This window comes from Pteropus alecto, unplaced genomic scaffold, assembly GCF_000325575.1.
Source record: "Pteropus alecto unplaced genomic scaffold, ASM32557v1 scaffold40, whole genome shotgun sequence".
Lineage (NCBI taxonomy): Eukaryota > Metazoa > Chordata > Mammalia > Chiroptera > Pteropodidae > Pteropus > Pteropus alecto.
Genome location: NW_006431919.1, coordinates 14,757,698 through 14,776,348, shown reverse-complemented (window position 1 = coordinate 14,776,348; position 18,651 = coordinate 14,757,698). Strand labels below are relative to the sequence as shown.

The window sequence follows — 18,651 nt, the reverse complement described above, 5'->3', positions numbered from 1 at the left end:
GGGGTCCGGTGGTTCCCAGCGGTCGTCCCCGTTTCCGGTGGCTTGGGGTGGTGGTCCTGGCGCGGGACCAAGGTTGGCGGCAGCGGCTGCCGGCAGGGTTAGTCGCGGCGGGGACGCTGTGGGCGGCGATCGGGACCAGGTCCAGCGCTGTCCCCGCATCCTCGGAGCCGCCCTTTGACGCAGCGACTGGCGTAATTGCATCACGCCCGCTTGGGCGACCCTGTAGCCCCGGAAGCCCCTCTTCCCAGCCTGCGCGCAGATGCAGCCTGCCGCCTCGCAACTCTCCCCGTCTCCCTGCCTCATCTTCTACTTTCTCAAGAACCCCTGGCACCTCTCTTAGGCCGCAGGGAAGCGGGCGTCTCCTTGGAAAGAGACGGGAAGACAAGCATGGGCTTCAGTCAGTCCTCGCTGTGCCATTCGCTTGCTGGGTGGTCTCAGGAAGCTTACCTGACCCTCTCAGAATCTTGTTTGAACTTGAGCAAGTTTCTTGAACTATCTGCGTCTCGTCATCCTATCTGTAAAACAGAACTTCCCTCAGAGGTTTGTTTTAAAGCACTACATACTTACCCCAGCCATGGCATGCTAAGTGCTCTATAAGCCTTAGCTCTGTTTTATTGTTGTTTGTTTGTTTGTTTTTAGAATGTATTTCTTCCGGTCAATCTTTTTATTGGGATATAGTTTATATACACTAAAACACACCATTTTGTTGTTGTTTTAAATATATGTATTGCTGTTTGAGCTTTTGCCACCCGGGAGTGGCTCTGGCACTCTTACACAAGGTTGGTGGGGATGCAAATTGGTACACACATCTGACAAAACAATGTACCTACACACTGACTTAGTTAACTACTTTGAAAATGTTATCCTAAAGGAATGATCCCAGCAATTGCCATTGATGGTAGTTAGAACTGGTGATTGATGATCATGGCTGTCATGGAAGTGTGTGTGTGTGTGTGTGTGTGTGTGTGTGTGGTGAAGCAGACTGATCCAAGAGGTGTTTACAAGCTGGAATTTACAAGCTAGAACTCAGAAAGAGGGAAATTCCATGCTAGGGACTGCCGAAATACAGTGGCTCTCCTGCTGTGGCTAATAGCCTGAAAACTGCAGCCTTGGTTGCTTTCTACTTAGCTCTGCTTTCTTCATCGACTGTGCTAAATCCCAGAACCTGTTCTGGGAATATGGGGCAGCAAGGAACTGTTGATTCTTCAGTGTGAATTGGGACACATAGGCCAGACCTCTAAATCTTATAATACACCTCAGCAGGAGCCAAAATCTCATGTTTATCCTTGAATTCTAGTCTATGCTTCAAAAATAAGCTTTAGCCTGCGGTATCTTCTTGGGTACTTACAAAAAGAACCGTTGGCAAGCACCAAGGACAGCAAACACGTCAACGCGGAAGCTGACGTTCGGTCAGCACCACGGACAGCGACACCAAATCGGGGCCGTTTTAGCTCCTAGAGCTGGCTTTCTGGCCCACCCAAAAGCCAGGGAAGGTGGTGTAGGTTGTGCGACAACTACCTGACCCCCTATCAGTGAGACTAAGTGCCTACTTCAGAGTGAGACAAACGCACCTGAAGATCAGGAAAAATGTCAGGCAGAGGGCACTGAATGTGCACATAGCAAAGCTTCCACTCCATCCTGGACCAGGACTCTTCTTGTCTCAAATTCATGGGCAGCGACCTGGTTTTCCCTGAGGGCGAAAGTGCCTTCTGAATAGGGGCTCGGAGTCTATATGTTGGAAGGTGGACAGGAGGTCAGAGAGTGCAAGGATGATTCCTGTGGTGGATGGCTCACAAAAAAACAGTCTCCTGCTCCCATTATAAATCGTGGAGTGTTCTCTAAAATGATGAGTGATGCTTGGTGCTGTGGACTGGAGTTTCCCAAAATCAAACCTTGTAGTAGTTCAGTTTATTTGTCAACTTGACTGGGCTAAAGGTTGTCCAGATATTTAATCAAACATTACTCTGAGTGCTCTGTGAGAGTGTTTTGCGATAAAATTAACATTTAAATTGGTAGACCGAGTAAAGCAGTTTGCCCTCCATAATGTGAGTGGGCCTCACCACATCAGTTGAAGGCCTAAACAGAACAAAAGGCTGACCCTCTCCCAAATAAGAGAGAACTCTCCTGCCTGATGGCCTTTGAACTGACACATAGTTCAGTTCAAAGGCCATCAGGCAGGAGAGTTCTCTCTTAGTTCTCACTTCCTGGTTTTAGAGCAGCCTGCCTGCCTTTGGACTTGAACTACATTGGCTTTGCAGATTTTGGACTTGCCAGCCACCATAATTGTGAGTCATTTCCTTATAATCTCTCTATATGGAGATGTAGATATATAGATAGATCAATCTATCTATCCTATTGGTTCTGTTTTGTTTGTCTGAGAATCCTGACTAATACAGACCCTGACACTAGGACTCGGGTCCAGGTGGTTTTTTGGGAGGTGATCTCAGGAAGCACATGTGCGGTTGGGGAAAATGACACAGGGAAGGTAGAAAGGCTAAGTAAGGGTGCATCAGTGAGCAGCTTGCCACATTGGGTAATTAGGGCTCAACTGTTCTGGGCACCCTGTGAGAAACTGTGGAGGGCAATACAGAATTGTTCCACTGCAGGCTAGGAGGCTGAGGCACTAATCCATCATTTCTTTCCCTTTGTCAGGAGTTGTTTCTGGGGCATTAACTTCTCTGCCATTTGAGCTGCTCCTGTGCACAGCTCAGCAAAGTCCCTTGATGCTGCAGAGTCCTCAGGAACAGAAGCAGGCACCTGAGGTCAACACAGAAGCGGGCCCAGGGGATACTTGGTAGGGCATCAACAGTTTCTGCTTTAGTTGACCATAGACTGTACCTTATATACAACCAGAACTCTGTAACTCAGAAAATGTGCACGAGCTCATCCAGCTTATTATATCAGGAAAGAAAGTAATACTATAAATGTACTAACACTACCTGTAATACAGGTTCCCAACTTAGCAGCACAAAACTCTCATCAATGAGTCTTAATTTTCACTGTGGTACACAGTATCAGGGAGGTCTGCAGTTACCATTGAATAGTTTATTCCTTTGTTTTTATCTCAGGTACTAAAGCCCAATCCTGCACAGTGAACCTCTTCACTATGCCCCAAGCTATTGAAGGAGACGTGACTCCATCACCAAGAGATCTGTCAAGTTTTACCTCAATTACTTTTGATAATTCTGTTCAAAAGGAAGAAGCCTTAGAGAGCATCTCTACTGACACATTCTGATCTTTGTCTTGTCACTTTGTTATGCTGTCATTAACTCAAGTTTACCAAAAGTATCTCCCAGGTCCATATTCATAGTCTCTGTTGTAAGTGGACTGAGGAGAGCTTTCTAGTTCACTTGTTGTTCATTTCAGAACTGATACTCTCAAGGATGCCATGTATTCCTATGTGAGTCACTAAATGGAATCTCTTGGGAAAGGTGGCTAGTGATTAAAACTCTAAATCTAATGAGCAAAATTTTCATGAATTTAGAGTTCTTCTTTGAGAGTAATACTGAAAACTAGCAACGAAGGTGGGCCATCTCGCTGGTGGTGCCTAGTTCCCCAGGTTTTGGTGGCCCACCCTATTCACTAGATTTCCTAACAGGGCTTAAGGCAGCCTCCACTACAGCCTAGCAGTGATAATTTCTCCAGATGTCTACTCATCTCTGCCCCAAGCTGCCCATCAGTTTCATCATGTTATTGCTGTCATTCTCAATAATCTGCTAAGGGTTCCAGAACCAGCCTCCCTCGAGGTTGCAAGCCCAGGGGGGCTTTCTCAGGCCTTTCCTGACTGCCTCAACTGTGGGTGACAGCCTTGGAACTGATATAATCCCACTTTTCAAATCTTGCTTCCGACCAGAAGCATCCTTTCCCAAGGCAGTGTTTGATGACTCCCATGGACACCTTGTCTGTCTCTTGCCTTTGATTCCAAGCTGGCACAGCCATTGTTGCACCAGCCTGTCTTTTTACAGCCTGTCTCTTGGGATGCTACAAATCAGTCAGCAAGACTTTTAGCCCAGGTGAACATGTTCCACCTATCCCGTACCTGATCCCAGAATGGTACGAAGGCAGAGACTTACGTCGAATATTGGTATCATAAGGAACGGAGGTATTAAAAAAACTCTTACACTAAAATTTTTATCTTGGGCTGCTGCTAACTTTGAAACGTCTGTCCCAAAGGCTCTTTAGCAGGACCTCCCATCCACTCAAGATATTTTCTAAAAGGATAAGCTGGCATTATGATCCAGATATTTCTCTGACAGCCAATAAGAATAACTATGGCCACTTAAATTTTTGGTTACAGTTGACTTACTACTCTGTGAAATATGCCCTGCAGTGACGTTCATGATTATATCTGTGACTGGGCCTCAATAGCTGACATGGAATACATTAGACTTAAAAAGACGTATGAGAACCTTTGCTCTATTTCTATCACACACCATTCCTGAGGAGCGACTGCCATGATTTAGGTAAAACTAGCTGTAGTTTTTTCAGCTTTTTTTTGGATACATATTAGTGTGGTATTGTTACCCCCACACAACGGTTTACTTTTAAATTATTCGTGTCATTGTATTTAAAACAGATTTCTTATAGGCAGCGTCATCCTTACTAGCTGTAAGGCTTTGACACCTCATCCTCACTCTCATTCGTGCTTCCAAAAGTTACTCAAGGAATTTGCATCTCTATGCCCAGTGAAAGCCACAGCTGTATTTGGTCAAGATGGGCTGGGCTATAATGTAGTAACATATTATAATCCCCAAATCTCAATGGATCAACATAACTATGTTTATTTCTTGCTTACATTTTATGTCCAGTGAAGGTCCGAGTGAGGTTGGCTCCACAGAGTCACTGAAGGGCTCAGGCACTGACCTCCTGTGGCTGTAACGTGAGAAATGAGAACTTCTTTTGTTATCATTGGGGCAGAGAACGCATGGAGAACTCACATTCTTCTTTCTACGTTTTGGCCTAAGGTTTGACACAGTCAACTCTACTCACAACCTATTGGCCAGAACACGTCACGTGCCCTAACTGAAAGGCAGCTGGAAGGTATGGGTGGGATAATTGCTGAACAGTATGTTTTTGCCACAGGTATCTACTGGATAATGTCAGGTTGGCACACTTGGATCAGTGCATCCAACAGAAACCTCACAGACAAATTTTACTATTTAATGTGCACGTAAATATATTTATCAAGATAAAATGTAATATCTTTTTACTAATACATGACTTAAACCCAGAGTCATAATCTACTCCCAGTCACATATCTAATTCAGCTTGTTAAATAAAGTAGAAAAAGAGAACTGTCTCTGGCCTGTGGAGAATAGCACAAGCCCCTTAACTGGGATCCCCCAACATTTGGCCATTACCTTGCTGGTGTGGCACTTACTTCGTCTCTGTGGTGGCTCAGACTCTCATTCCATTTCCCCTGTAGAATTAGTGACTGGCACTCCGCAAATGCTCAAGAGGATTAGATGGGTGAATGAGCCACGGTTTTCCAGAGAACGTGAAATTTACTTTTCACAGTTCTTGAGGCTGGCAGTCCAAGTGCAGGGTTTCTGGTGAGTTTATCTTTGTGGCGTGGACGGCTGCTTTCTTAGTGTGTCCTCCTACAGTGGGGAGAGAGTGAGCTCTCTGGTGTCTTATAAGGACACTAGTCCTATTAGTGCCACACTCTATGACCTCATTTAATTACTTTCTTACTCCAAACAGACATCGAGAGTCGGGGTTTCAACACACGAATTCTGGGGAAATAAGTCTATAGTAATGAGCTACTTTTCCAAAAGTCTTCTTTCTAGAGGAAACCTTAGAAATCATCAGTAATTCCTCTTTATTTACAGAATAAGAAATTGAGATTCACAGGCTAGCTGGCTCGTCCACACTACAAATCCTATAAAGTATCGACAAATTCCTACAAATTTTCTAAAACCCCACAAAAATAGTGAGTCTAATTGGGCTCTTCTTCAGTTCATTGTATTTTATCATTTGCAAGCACTGTGTAGACTCATGTCATGACACTGTTGGCCAGTTATGGAAATGCAAATCATACCAAATGAAAAATAAAGCTATTTTTTTTTTTAACTTCGACTGACCCCATGTACTTTTCATTAACCTCAATAAAATTCCTATGACCCAACTGAATATTATGTAACCAATTTTCTAGGATGGTTAATACTGACCATTTGGGGCTGACATTGGCCAAGAATGTCAAAGATTGACAAGAAAAATTAACATAAAATTATGTTAATGCAAATTTACTTTGAGTAACCTCTTCCTGATGCTATTCATGTCCTAATTTTAATCCTCTTTAAGAATGTTTAATGGGGGAAAAAAAAAAATCAAGGTTACCAAACAACTCATTTATCCCAATACACACAGAGTAATTTCTCTGTGACCTCATTTGTACCATTACTTCACTCTGCTATCTATGAATCTGACAGTCAACATGGAACCCCGAGATGGGCACAAACACTGAAAACACATTTGGGCTTCAGTTGCTGTCATGGCTCCTCTTTTGCCCCAGGGAACTCTAAATAACCTGTTTGTGGCCTCTAGGAAATTTTTTGTCAATAGGGTCAAATCAGAACCTGACAGAAAACTTTTTCTAAAATAATCTCATGATTCCTTTTTAACCCTAAGTAGCTCTGACAGCACTTTAGGTTCATTTACAACCTCCATTTATAACCTGACTGTGTTTTAGCTTCATTTATAACCTCTTTCTTTAGGCATTTCTAGGAATATAGGAAAAATCAAAGGCTTCCAGAAATGATTAAAGTTGACCTCTCCTATACTACTGCCCTCTTGATGATTCTAGCTGCCATTGGAAGTTCTCCCAGATGTCGAATGAAACTGATTTCAATAAAAATGTTTAAATTTTTTTCCAGCTTTACAGAGATATAACTGACATACAACATTGTGTAAATTTAAGGTGTATAATATTTGACATATGTATATATTGTGAAATGCTCACCAAAAGGTTAATACATCCATCGTCTCACATAGTTAAAATTTTTTGTGTGCGCTTAAAACTTTTAAGATCTACTTTTAGCAACTTTAGAAGTTTGTACCTTTTGACCACCTTCACCATTTTCCCTATGCCCCACCCTGACCTTGCCTCTGGCAATCATCACTCTACAGTTTCTGTGAGTATGGTTTTTTAGATTCCACATATAAGCAAGATCATATAGTATTTGTCTTTTCTCTGACTTATTTCATTTAGCATAATGTCTTCAAGTTTCACCTATGTTGTCACAAATGCAGGATATCCTTTTTTATGGCTGAATATTTTTTATACATATATATTTATATATATATATTTTATACACACACACACACATATAAATTATATATATATCACATTTTCTTTATCCATTAACTCATCAACACTTAAGATTGTTTCCATGTCTCGGCTATTGTAAATAAACCTGCAATGAACATGGGGGTGCATATATTTTTGTGATAGTGATTCTATTTCCTTCAAGTGTATACCCAGAGTAGAATAGCTAGACCATATGGTAGTTCTATTTTTACGTTTTTGAGGAATCTCCATACTGTCTTCCATAGTGGCTACACCAACTAAAATTCCCACCAACAGTGAACAAACGTTCCCTCTTCTCTACAGCTCCAGTTTCTATTTTTTTCTAACGTTTCTTTACATGCCTCGTATTTTGTTGAAAACCCAACATTTTGAGTATTGTAGTGTGGCAACTCTAGAATCAGGTTCTCTTCCCTTTCCAGGGATTATTATTGTTGCTTGTAGTTGTTCAGTGACTTCCCTGAACTAATTTTGTAGTTTGTATTATTTGTGTGTAGCCACTGAAGTATTTTATTAGCTTAGTGGTTAGCTAGTGATTGGACAGGTATTTCCTTAAAAGCCTGGAATTCGAAAATCTCTCTCAGTCTGTGCATGCTGGTACAACCTTCAACGCTTAGCCAGGAAGTTCACAACTCTGCTTTAGTATTTACTTCCTGTTTGCACAGAGCCTTAAGATCAGCTAGAGGTATGAGCTTAGGGCCTTTTCAGGTCTTTCCTGAGCACGTGCACAAGCATGGGCATGGATTTCTAGATAAACAAGAATATGTCAGCACTTTTCAAAAGTCTTTACCCCCAAACTATCTCATTCCCCAAGTCCTTTGGTTAGTCTGTTTTCCCCAACTGTTGATCCATTTCCTCAGACAGCAGCTACTAATATATTTGCTTTTAAATGTTTTTGACAAATGCCCTCTAGGTAACATCTCTGTATTGGAGGAACTAAGAGTTAGGTTAAGACTCAAATCCTTTGAGCTAGTACTCTAGGGAGTCATCAGACAGTTCAAAAGAAACCATTCTTTGCCAATTTGTTCCACTGTACTCACTGTAATACTGGTACTCACAGGGAATGTGGCGGTTCTCTCCAAAGCCATTGCTGAGCTGGGGAGAGGGAGATGAGACCAGGTAAGTTAAAATGCCACAGACCACTTCATTCTTACCAAGATTCAACTGTTCCTTCTTGATTATGCTGCCCTTGATTAGTTTCCAGAGTTCTGAAAAATTTATCACAAGGTTTTCTATTTTTTTATTTCTTGTATGGAGAAGCAGACTTTTGAAGTTCCTTATGTCATCATTTTTGCTATAGTTCGGATATAAAAGATTTAAAGAACTACACAGGATAGTGTATCCGAAAATCTGCAGACATGTTTTTAAGTGCATATGAAGCATTTATAAAAACTGAACAATGGTTGGGCTATAAACAAGTCTCAATAATTTCACAGAATTGCAACTGCATTTTAGAACAGGAATGTGTACATTTTCCAACGACAATGGAATGAAAATAGAACTCAATGACAAAGACAATTAGAATCGAGCAGCCAGTCAGTTATTCCACGTCACAATCATTAGATGTCCAGGATGTAAGGCAGGGACATAGAAATATTCTAGTCTGACCCTCCCCACATCTCACCTTCACAAGGAGACTGAGGACCAAAGTTCACACAGTTGGCTGAACTAGGTCTGTATCTCAGGACTCTCTACCTCATGTTGACACAGGGCTGCCTCAGCCTCCCCTCACCCAGAGGTCTGGTCTGCTACTACTCTCTCCCCTTCAATCTCATTCCCCCACTGAGAATTCTGATGTTTTTCTGACAGTCTTATTTCTCCTAAAGACTAGCACATTAAAAACAGGCTAACCAAAGGTTTGCTATTTCCTAAGGGAAAGTTTCTGATATTATCTACGATACCTAATGATATAATCATTTCCATAATTTCTAGTAAGACAATGTTTTAAAGATGAAATAATCAGAAATAATTATTGTCTTAGGAAGCTGATTCATGTATTTGTCAGTATATGAATTAATCACGATCTTTAGTTTACTTAACATACTCTCATGGAGTTTATTTCCTTCTATACCTCACTGAACACTTTACTTACAAAATTTCCTGGATCTTCTGACCCATGGACTCAGTAGTACAGGTAGACTGTCTTTGTGCAGTTAGCAGGTCAGGAAGACAATGCTTAGCCTCCCATGTTTGTAGGTGGAGCAGCGATCTGAAGTGGACAAGTCACACTCTTACAGACTGGTTTGTTTGTTGGTAGCTATTGTTATAACTCATTAAGATCATCTCCAAGGTTCATTTGAGCCTGGAGACCCTTGGAAACAGCACGAAGCAATACTGTTCATGTTTATTAAGCACTTGTTTTCCCAGGTACTATTAGCTTCTTTACATGAATTCCCATTTCGGCTTTGTGTTGGCAGATGACGTTTACTGACCCAACCATCACTACTAGCCTTCCTTCCACTGACTCCCTCTCCCGCCTTCAGTCATCAAAAATCTCTACCTTCTGTCTTGCTAGCAGAACTCCAATTTCATGGAGCTCAGGGATGAATCTTAACTGATCTAAGCAAATCATGGCAATCCTGTTCCTCTCAGCTTAGTTATTCAAGTTTTCTCAGCTTTCCATGCAACTAGGATTGGCATAGATGTTAAGAGTTAATCTGGAACTTCAGGAAAATTTTCAGTCTGCTAAATTTTCTTGACCTTTCTCCTCAATCCAGTCCTATGAAATTGTCAGTGTCATCTTTTGCTAAAATGGAAAGAACTTAAATTTGGGAGTTAGATATAAATGGATATGAATCCTGATTTTGCTTCTGAGCAATCCAGGGCAAGTTACTTATTTCTGTTGAATGTTTTGTTACTTGTTAAATAGGGATAAATATCTATGACAGAACAATAAAATAAGAAATAAATGGGACAATGAAGGTGTGAAAAGTTCATGGGGCCTATAGGAGGGCTCGATAAATGGGATTTCTTATCTAATTAAAACTGATGAAAATACATCCCTGCTAGGTCAATAAACACTCTCACTGGGGTACTCACACCTTGTGTTACTCCATGTCTCCCACTAGGTCATTTTGGTTTAATGCTCAGCAGAAATAAATATATTTGTGAAAGTAATTTTTTTTCTTTTCAGAAGCCTAGTTGTTGGAGATAAAGAACCACATGTTATGTAGGTAGTTGACAAAGTTCCTTTACTTGTTTTTGTATTCACATGATTGTAAAAAAGCAAACAGTGTGAATGGCCACTTTGGTAAAAACGGTGTTCAAACCTAAGAAGGATTACATTCTTTGGACAGGTTTTATTCCCAGGATATCAAACCCTTTGGCCATGACAGCAGCTACTGCTTCACACAGCAGCATACGCCACATGTTCACCTTCAACACTTTTCCTGAGAAGATAGAAAAAGAAGAAAATTAGTTTGGTTGGGTTTTTTTTTTGGTTTTTTTTGAAAATCACTACTAGAGAATCTATGTTACTTCTGGATTTTACCGATAAGTAAATAGCCTAACCTAGAGATGTTTTGGGCTTAAACTAGAATCACCTTTACCTTAGACTACACAGAGACAATCTAAGAAACAAAGGCGTTAAAGAAGTCTATTTTTATCTAATAACAAGGACAAGAGATACAAGGTTTGCAATGATTAGAACTCTACGTTTTATCTTTCCTAGGCCTTATTCTGAAATCAGCTAAATCCATGAAAATGGTGAGATTTTTTTCCTAATAAAGTTTCAGTTCACAGGCATGACCTGCAGAAATGCCTACCTCCCCTGTGACAGACATATTAATTCAGTCTACTTCATTAAGGTAAGAAAAGATATTTTTTTGCAAGGGCAGTTTCCATTATCAAGAACCCCCGAAGACTAGTTCAATTTTGTGTTATATATGATATGATCACTGTGCAATTGGTTGGGGGGAAAAAGAGGGGCAGTTTCCATAAGTAAAAACAAGTTGAAAACCACTCATACCCAATTCAAATAAATGCCTTCCTGGAGGCCCGTCCCCAGGATGACCACTGGATGAGCCACTTACCAGTCTGTCGGTCTTTCTCCACACAATAGCAGCTATCGTAGAATTCAGTGAAAGTAGTTGCTAGCTCATAGATATAATCACAGAGTGTGTGGAGAAATAAGTCATCTAAAATCTTCTGCAGAATCTCGGGGAACCGTAAAATGCACCGGCCTAGTTTCCATTCTTTCTCATGGTCCAAAATTATTTTGGTCTCCTGAGCAGCTTTCTGGAGCATCTCTTCATCAACATTGGCCAGACGTGCAATAGACCTGAAAAATCAGGCAACAGCCATCGTTCCCCTTTGCTAGACATTCTTTTTCACTCGAAAGCATGTAATTAAGTTATTGATAGAAATGAGAAATTATCGTTATTTGATTCAAAATAAAACAATGTTATACCCACAACTACCTGATTCTGGTGAAGGCATACAACAAGTAAGCAGCTGTGTTTCCTCTGTCATCCAGCATTTTGTCAAAGGAGAATATGTAGTCATTCAACCGGTTATGGGACAGATCGGCATATTTGATACAGCCGTAAGCAACAGAAGTCTGAGCGGTCTTCAACTCCTCTGCAGTTAAGACCTTTTGGAAAAACAAAACAAAACAAAACAAAACAAAAATACTTTGTAGCTGACTTACCTTTGTCCTTGTGTCTCATAGTCAGAAGATGGGGGTAGAGAACATCTAATGGGGCTCCTTTATCAGTACACTGTTAAAGATTGACACTGAGGTACAACAACATGGGTCAATGTTCAAAAAGGAAAATAATGAAAATCTAAACTCATCAACTTTGCACAACAAAGAATGTTTCTATGAGAAACTTGATTTGTATATTATGAAGTGTCATCTTAAAATATTTTCCCAATGTATTCATCAGATTAAACTAAAAGTACCAATTATTGAATTATATCCACTTCATTCCATACGATTCTGAGACAGCAGATAGGAAACAAAGTAATACAGTAAAATAAAAACAAAAAATTAGGGTCAGGTAATTAACTGAAATCAAAGCAGGGTGTCAAGAGTAGGAGGAAGAATGCATGCATTGTTTTGCCAATATTTAGTCATATATTCTGAAGCATAATTAGGCCATAAGTAAGTAATTAAGGATTTCTGTTCTGGACATGACTAGCTTGTAACAGACTAACCCTTCCACCAAATGCAATTATTTTAAAACTGGATAAATTATATTAAATACCCATTTGATGTCACCAGAGAGCATCAACACAACCAAAGGTAGAGGGGCTATACAGTCCCTGGGAGACGGGAACCTAGCAAGTTCGACATTCACCTGGCTTTTTTCCTGAGAGCATTTTCCAAATCACTATGTGAAGGGCAGGGGGTTAAGGGTGGAACTCAAGCAGAAAGAAGTGGTCTCATCGGGGTAAGAAGACAGCGGTCAGAGTTTGGGGCTGCCAAAGAAGTGAGGAGACAATCATCAAGAGGGAACTACAGAGGAGTGAAAAACTCTGTGAACACATGTCTTTCAAACTGTCCAATGGCTGGCATCAACAAGGCAAGACTGCAAAAAAATCTAGCAAGAAGAGAGCAGGTGGGTGGTTGAAGAGCTGAGCAGAGATTTCAGCAGCCTTGTAAGGCTGGGGAGTCCCAGCAGCAGCAAGGCAGAAGGGTATGAGTAAATACCCTGGTGAAACCAGAAGAGCCATATTTTAGGAGTAAGAATCTCACCCTAGGAGTAAAGGTAAAATTGAAATAGTTCAGCCCTAACAAAGGCCAAGATCAAGATGGAAGATTAAGACAATCAACCTGGTACACTACCTGCCAGCCAGAAAAAAATTTAACTTGTCTTTGGAGGAAGATGACATCATCCAGAACCTTTATAATTTTTCATTCACAATGTCCAGCATCCAGTAAAATATAATGAAGCTTGATAAAAAAGCCAGATTAAATGACCACTAACCAAGGAGGCGGGGTGGGGAAAACAAGACAATAGAAACCAACAAACAAAAGACAACAGCAAATTTAATGTCTGGAATTTTTTAAAATAAAAAGTTACTTTAAAAAGTTATTAATTACAAAGGGGAAAAACAGTAACTTTACAGTGGAGAAAACTGACAGTATCACCTTAACAAAGGGATCAAAATTAACATTTATGACACTTCTCAACATTATGTGCCTAATAAAGTGAGGAGAACTCTTGCTAAGACTCCATAACCTGAATTTAATCATGAAGAAATGAGACAAATCCAGCTGAGGGACATTCCTTAAGAAAACTGACCAGTACCCTTCCAAAGCATCAAGGTCATGAAAGTCAAAGACAGAGCAAGGAACAGCTCAGATTGGACAAGATTAAGGAGACATAACGACTAAATGCGACATGTATATGATCCTGGATTGGATCCTGCCATAGACAAAGGACATTCATGAGACAAATGGTGAAACCCAAGGTCTGCAGATTACTTAACAGTATTGTATCAAAGTTAATTTTCTGATTCTGGTAACTATACTATGGCTATGTAAGATATTAATATTTGGGAAGCTATTAGGAGAATTCTTTAAACTATTTTACAAGTCTAAAATTATTTCAAAATTAAAGGTTAAAACTATGAAGGTGTTCAAAACATTAGGGGAAAACAGGGACAAAATTGGATAAAAAGATGCAAAATTTCAAAATATTTGGAACACAGAACAATATGCAATACCTGAATTAGAAAATATTCAAAATGAAGCACAGAGAGAAAAAAAGTGAAAAAAACTCAGAGTCTGAGAGACCATGTGGGACACAATCAAAAGTTCTAACATAATATATGTACTTGGAATGCTAGAAAGAACAGAATTGGGCAAAGATGCAACATTTGAAGAGAGATGACTATTTCCCTAAACTGATGAAAGAACTTCAGGCGCTCAGCAACTCCCAGTCAGGGTACACAAAAGAAACAGCTTCCGCCCCAAACCACAACCAGGCACTTCTTAGTCAAAGTACCAAAACAATGACTAAAAACAATAGTAAAAGCAGTCTGAGAAAAACATACATTATCTTCAAAGGAGAAACAATAATAAAAGTGATATTCGCAAGAAACTCGAAGTTGGAAGACAACGGAACATCTTTAAAATGCTGAAAGAATAGCTGCCAAACTAGGATTCTATACCCAACAAAAATACTGTCCAAACTGAAGGCGACAGAAAGATGTTTTCAGACAAAATAGATAGAAAGATGTTTTCAGACTTGTCTCCAGCAGACCTACATTACAAAATAGATAGAAAGATGTTTTCAGACTTGTCTCCAGCAGACCTACATTACAAAAAAATGCTAAAAGGAGATCTACAGACTGAAGGAAAATAATCCCAGATGTAGGCAAAAAAAACCTGCAAGAAGGAATAAAGTGCACAGAAAGAAAAATTATGTGGATAAATATAAATAGTGACGGTTCAAAACAAACAATCAAACGCTGGGCAAAAGACCCTTCACAAAAAAAGATATCTAAATAGCCAGTAAGCTTAAGGGTATTCAACATACTCAGAGAAAGGCGAATTTTAACCACAGTGAAATGCCATTACACACTCATGAGAGGCTAAAAAGACTGACAAAATCAAGTGATGGTGAAGATATGCAACGAGGAGAACAATCATATATTCGTGGGGGGAGCTCCTTGGAAATTTTTCAAAGTTAAGCATAAGCCCACCCTACAATCCAGCAATGACATTCCTACATATATAGCTAAGAGCAAAACTGCATATGTATTCATAAAAGGGCTTGAATCATAATATTGAAATTAGCCATTTATTCATAATAGCCAACAAATGGAAGACAACCTTAATGATCACTAATAGGAAAATAAACAAACCAAATATGGTACATTCCTACAACAGAATGTTACTATTCAGCAATAAAAAACATTACGATATACCTGTAAAACAGCACGTTCTTTACGATTTCATTTATATGAAGTTCTAGAGGAAACAAATGTGATCTATGATGACAGAAAACTTTCTGGGGTAATGGAAATAAACTTGACTGGCTGGTATTACCAGGCGCATATATGTATAAAAAATCATCAAACTTTACATTTTATTGCATACATATTAACTTAAAAAAAATTCTAGCTGTATTGGCTGAATAAAAGAGACAAAGCAGTTTTTGTCATCATGCAGACTAAACAAATTATTAGGTAACTAAATTTTTCGCTTTTCGTTTGACTGTACCAGATGTACCCAGGCTGGGACTAAAAGGCTAAACTACTCTGGAGATACCAGCTGGGCAGACTTGGCAACCACCTACTAGAAGGAGAAAGAAAAACGATTTTCCATTTCATTCTGCTAGGAATTTTTTAGAAGGGAGTAGGTAGGGAGAATGTATCCTCATATATTGCCTTCATGTTCTCTGGACTGTCAGTGATCCATCTGAATACAATAAGAAGGCCTCTCGTCAAAAGATCTTTTTTTGTGTTTGGCTCTCGCATCCTATTGTTTCTCCTTCTGTAGTTTCACCCTTCTGTTTACAGTAATGTTCATTCCAAAATGTCACCTAACTTGCTGAAGAGTAAAAGACGTAAGACCCTTTGAATCTCAATCCTTGAGACTTCTATTATCTCCATCTTAAAAATATTTTTTCTTCTTGAGTTTTCTTTATTTTGATGTAGTTCCTCCAAATTCCATACAAATCCAACCATAATCCTTTATAAGGATGCTATGAAAGCCTGTCATGGTCCCTACTCTGATGGCTGGTAGGTGTTAACTGCTATGACTACTCAACAAATGCTCCCAGAGAAAGGAGTTCAGCAGATGTAGACTCTAATGTAGGCTGAGACCCAAACAGTCTCAGTCCACAATATTCTCCCATCACCGGTTCAAAGCAGAGACAGGTGAATTGCCCATAAAAGGCAGAGAAACTATGCTATATTAACAAAGGAGAAAAAGACATGGGCCTTTTGTAAAAGCCAAGAATTGTATTTTCAAAACAAATGTTCAGCAAGTCATTAAACAAACTTACTGTGCAATAAAATCTGAGTAATATAAGCCTGTCCTAAGTGGACTGACTCCTTACAATTTTTCCTAGTTTTTTCAATAAAACAAACAAAAAAATCACAACACAATGCATGGCACACAACATGCAAATAAGGCCTTGGATTACCTTGTCTCTTTCTTTTTCCTTCAATTTGTCCATGGATCGTTTTAGTCCTTCTTCCAAAAGGTCTATGAGGCGCACTGTTTCACCTGAACGTGTTTTAAACTTCTTCCTAAAAAAAAAATTTAATGAAAGTTCGAATTAAATAGATTTTGAAACAGATCTTCTCACTTTGAAATCTTTGAAAATGAAGGTCTGACATTGCTCTATTCCAGTCGGCAACAAGGAAGGATGACGAAAGAAAATGGGTATTATCAAGTGTCTTTCATCTGTAGCCCTTAACTCAAAGCATTCTATGCATTAGGCTCCTAATAGCATTATCTACATGTTCACTTTTAACAAATTCCCTAAAAGAAAAAAACACATTTGCTATTTTGTCATTTTCCTAGACACGAAGTTTGGCTTAGTTGTTGTACTTTCATAGAAAAATTATTAATAAAATATATTTTTGGCTTGTAGAATTGCTTGGTAAGTAGGAAAATTATTAACTGGAATTTCATTTGCATTTCTCTGTGTAGTAATTTCACATGTTCAGTGGTAACCAACTCTGGATGCATATTAGAGTCCTCTGGAGAGCTTTAAAAGAAAAACAGGATGCCAGGGCCCCATTCATACTTACTAAAATCAGAATCACTGTGGATGGGACAAAAGTACCACTAAGTACTGCCCTGGGCAACTACACCATTAAAAGCATTCCATGAAAACGGGCTTTTAACTATTAAACAGAAGTCTGCACAACACTGAGTATATAATTTGTCTTTTTCTTTCTTTTAAGTTAAAAATCCTTCAAAAACAACAATGGTACAGATGAAGCATGCTCTTCCATCTAACACAAAGACTATCAAAATAATTGCAATATTTCCTATTAAAGTTATATTTAAAGTTGCCTTAAAAAGGATCTTCTTGCCCTTTATCAGAGAATTAAAACTCCTCTATTATCCCCAAAAATACATTAAATATCGAATGGCTTTCCATATGCCATCGCCTTCTTCTTCAGTGTCCAAACACTTCCAAATCTTAACGTCTGGTGAAATGATATCTAACCTCAAACCCAGCCTTCCTTAACATCTCTACTTTGCAATAACTGGTCTATTTTATTACTCCCTACTTGTGCCTGCCTTGAATTTTTGTTTTTTTGTGTCAACTCCTCTGACCTGTGGAGGGATGCGTATCTGAATACCAAAGGAGCTTTCAAAAAAGCAGCCTAATACCCATGTTAGACCTAATAAGTTAATAACTCCTCTGGTGGGGCCTGAAATGTGTATTTTAACAGGATCCAAAGAGAAGTGCCTTAGGTAATAGGCTCCTTCAAGGAAAATGCCATGTTCTATGTATCTTCGTGTGTATATACCATGGAGCACCCAGCCAATGCCATGCACAGCAGGTGCTCGAAAAACAGGTGTGCATGAAGTAACAGGATGATAATTAAATGATGATTAAATAAAAGGCTAATTATTTATTGTAAAAAGTCTTAAACAGAAAAATCTCACTAAAGAATAGGTGGCAGAATCTGTAAGCATTTTAATGCAAATATTTAACATATGGTAGGCTGCCAGGGCAAGGAGGTCCAGTACTATCATTGAAATTATTCTTCATTTTCAATGGTATAAAATGCCAAAATTACATGACACTGAAAGTGTAGAAATATAAAACTACAATGAAAAAAGACTCAAGAAAAAAATTCCTTAGCCATTACATGATAAACAAGTTAAATGCCAAGATGTGAATATTCGTGATAAATACCTGGAACAAAAGCAAATTTAATAATTTCACCCAAACGTTGGAAATAATCATCTAAATGTTAGTCCAAAAACTGAACAGTTAAGAAACTAAGATACTATAAGCAACATCTAACTCATTGGTTAGATTTTAAGCACTTTCTTAGGAGCAGGTACACCGTAAGAAGTAAGAACCCAGTGTCTTCTGAGTCCAAAAAAGGACAGCTCTACAGATGATTCATATATCATACTTATACCCTGGCACACCTAGCTTGCCTTTATATGCTTAGTAAGGACTGCTGGCCATTGGCTACTTGATGTGGTTTGTAGAATCATTACCATCTTTGTGTGATGGTAGTATTTGGGCTGTGTCACCTAATCTAAAATGCCACAGATTTCAAAGACATGCCAATTAAACAGCTAAGTGATCCCAAGACACTGTTAAAAATTCTGTGCCTTAGAATTGATGAATACTGTCTATAAATATTTGCTTGTATTTATCTTATTTCATAAACATTGACAGAACGTAGGG

General features: G+C 39.2%; 1 protein-coding gene across 2 annotated transcripts in view; it reads right to left on the bottom strand.

The window, feature by feature from the left end:
• Positions 1-10,476: 10,476 nt before the first annotated feature.
• The window catches only part of RARS (arginyl-tRNA synthetase), a 21,281-nt gene continuing 13,106 nt past the window's right edge, over positions 10,477-18,651 (bottom strand). For both annotated transcript variants that reach the window (XM_006906495.3, XM_025043074.1), the window contains 4 exons: positions 16,408-16,513; positions 11,725-11,897; positions 11,338-11,585; positions 10,477-10,695 (listed from right to left, as the gene is read on the bottom strand). In XM_006906495.3, coding sequence (XP_006906557.1) covers positions 10,586-10,695; positions 11,338-11,585; positions 11,725-11,897; positions 16,408-16,513 — 637 coding nt within the window. In that variant the 3' untranslated portion in view covers positions 10,477-10,585. The remainder of the gene's footprint in view (positions 10,696-11,337; positions 11,586-11,724; positions 11,898-16,407; positions 16,514-18,651) is intronic.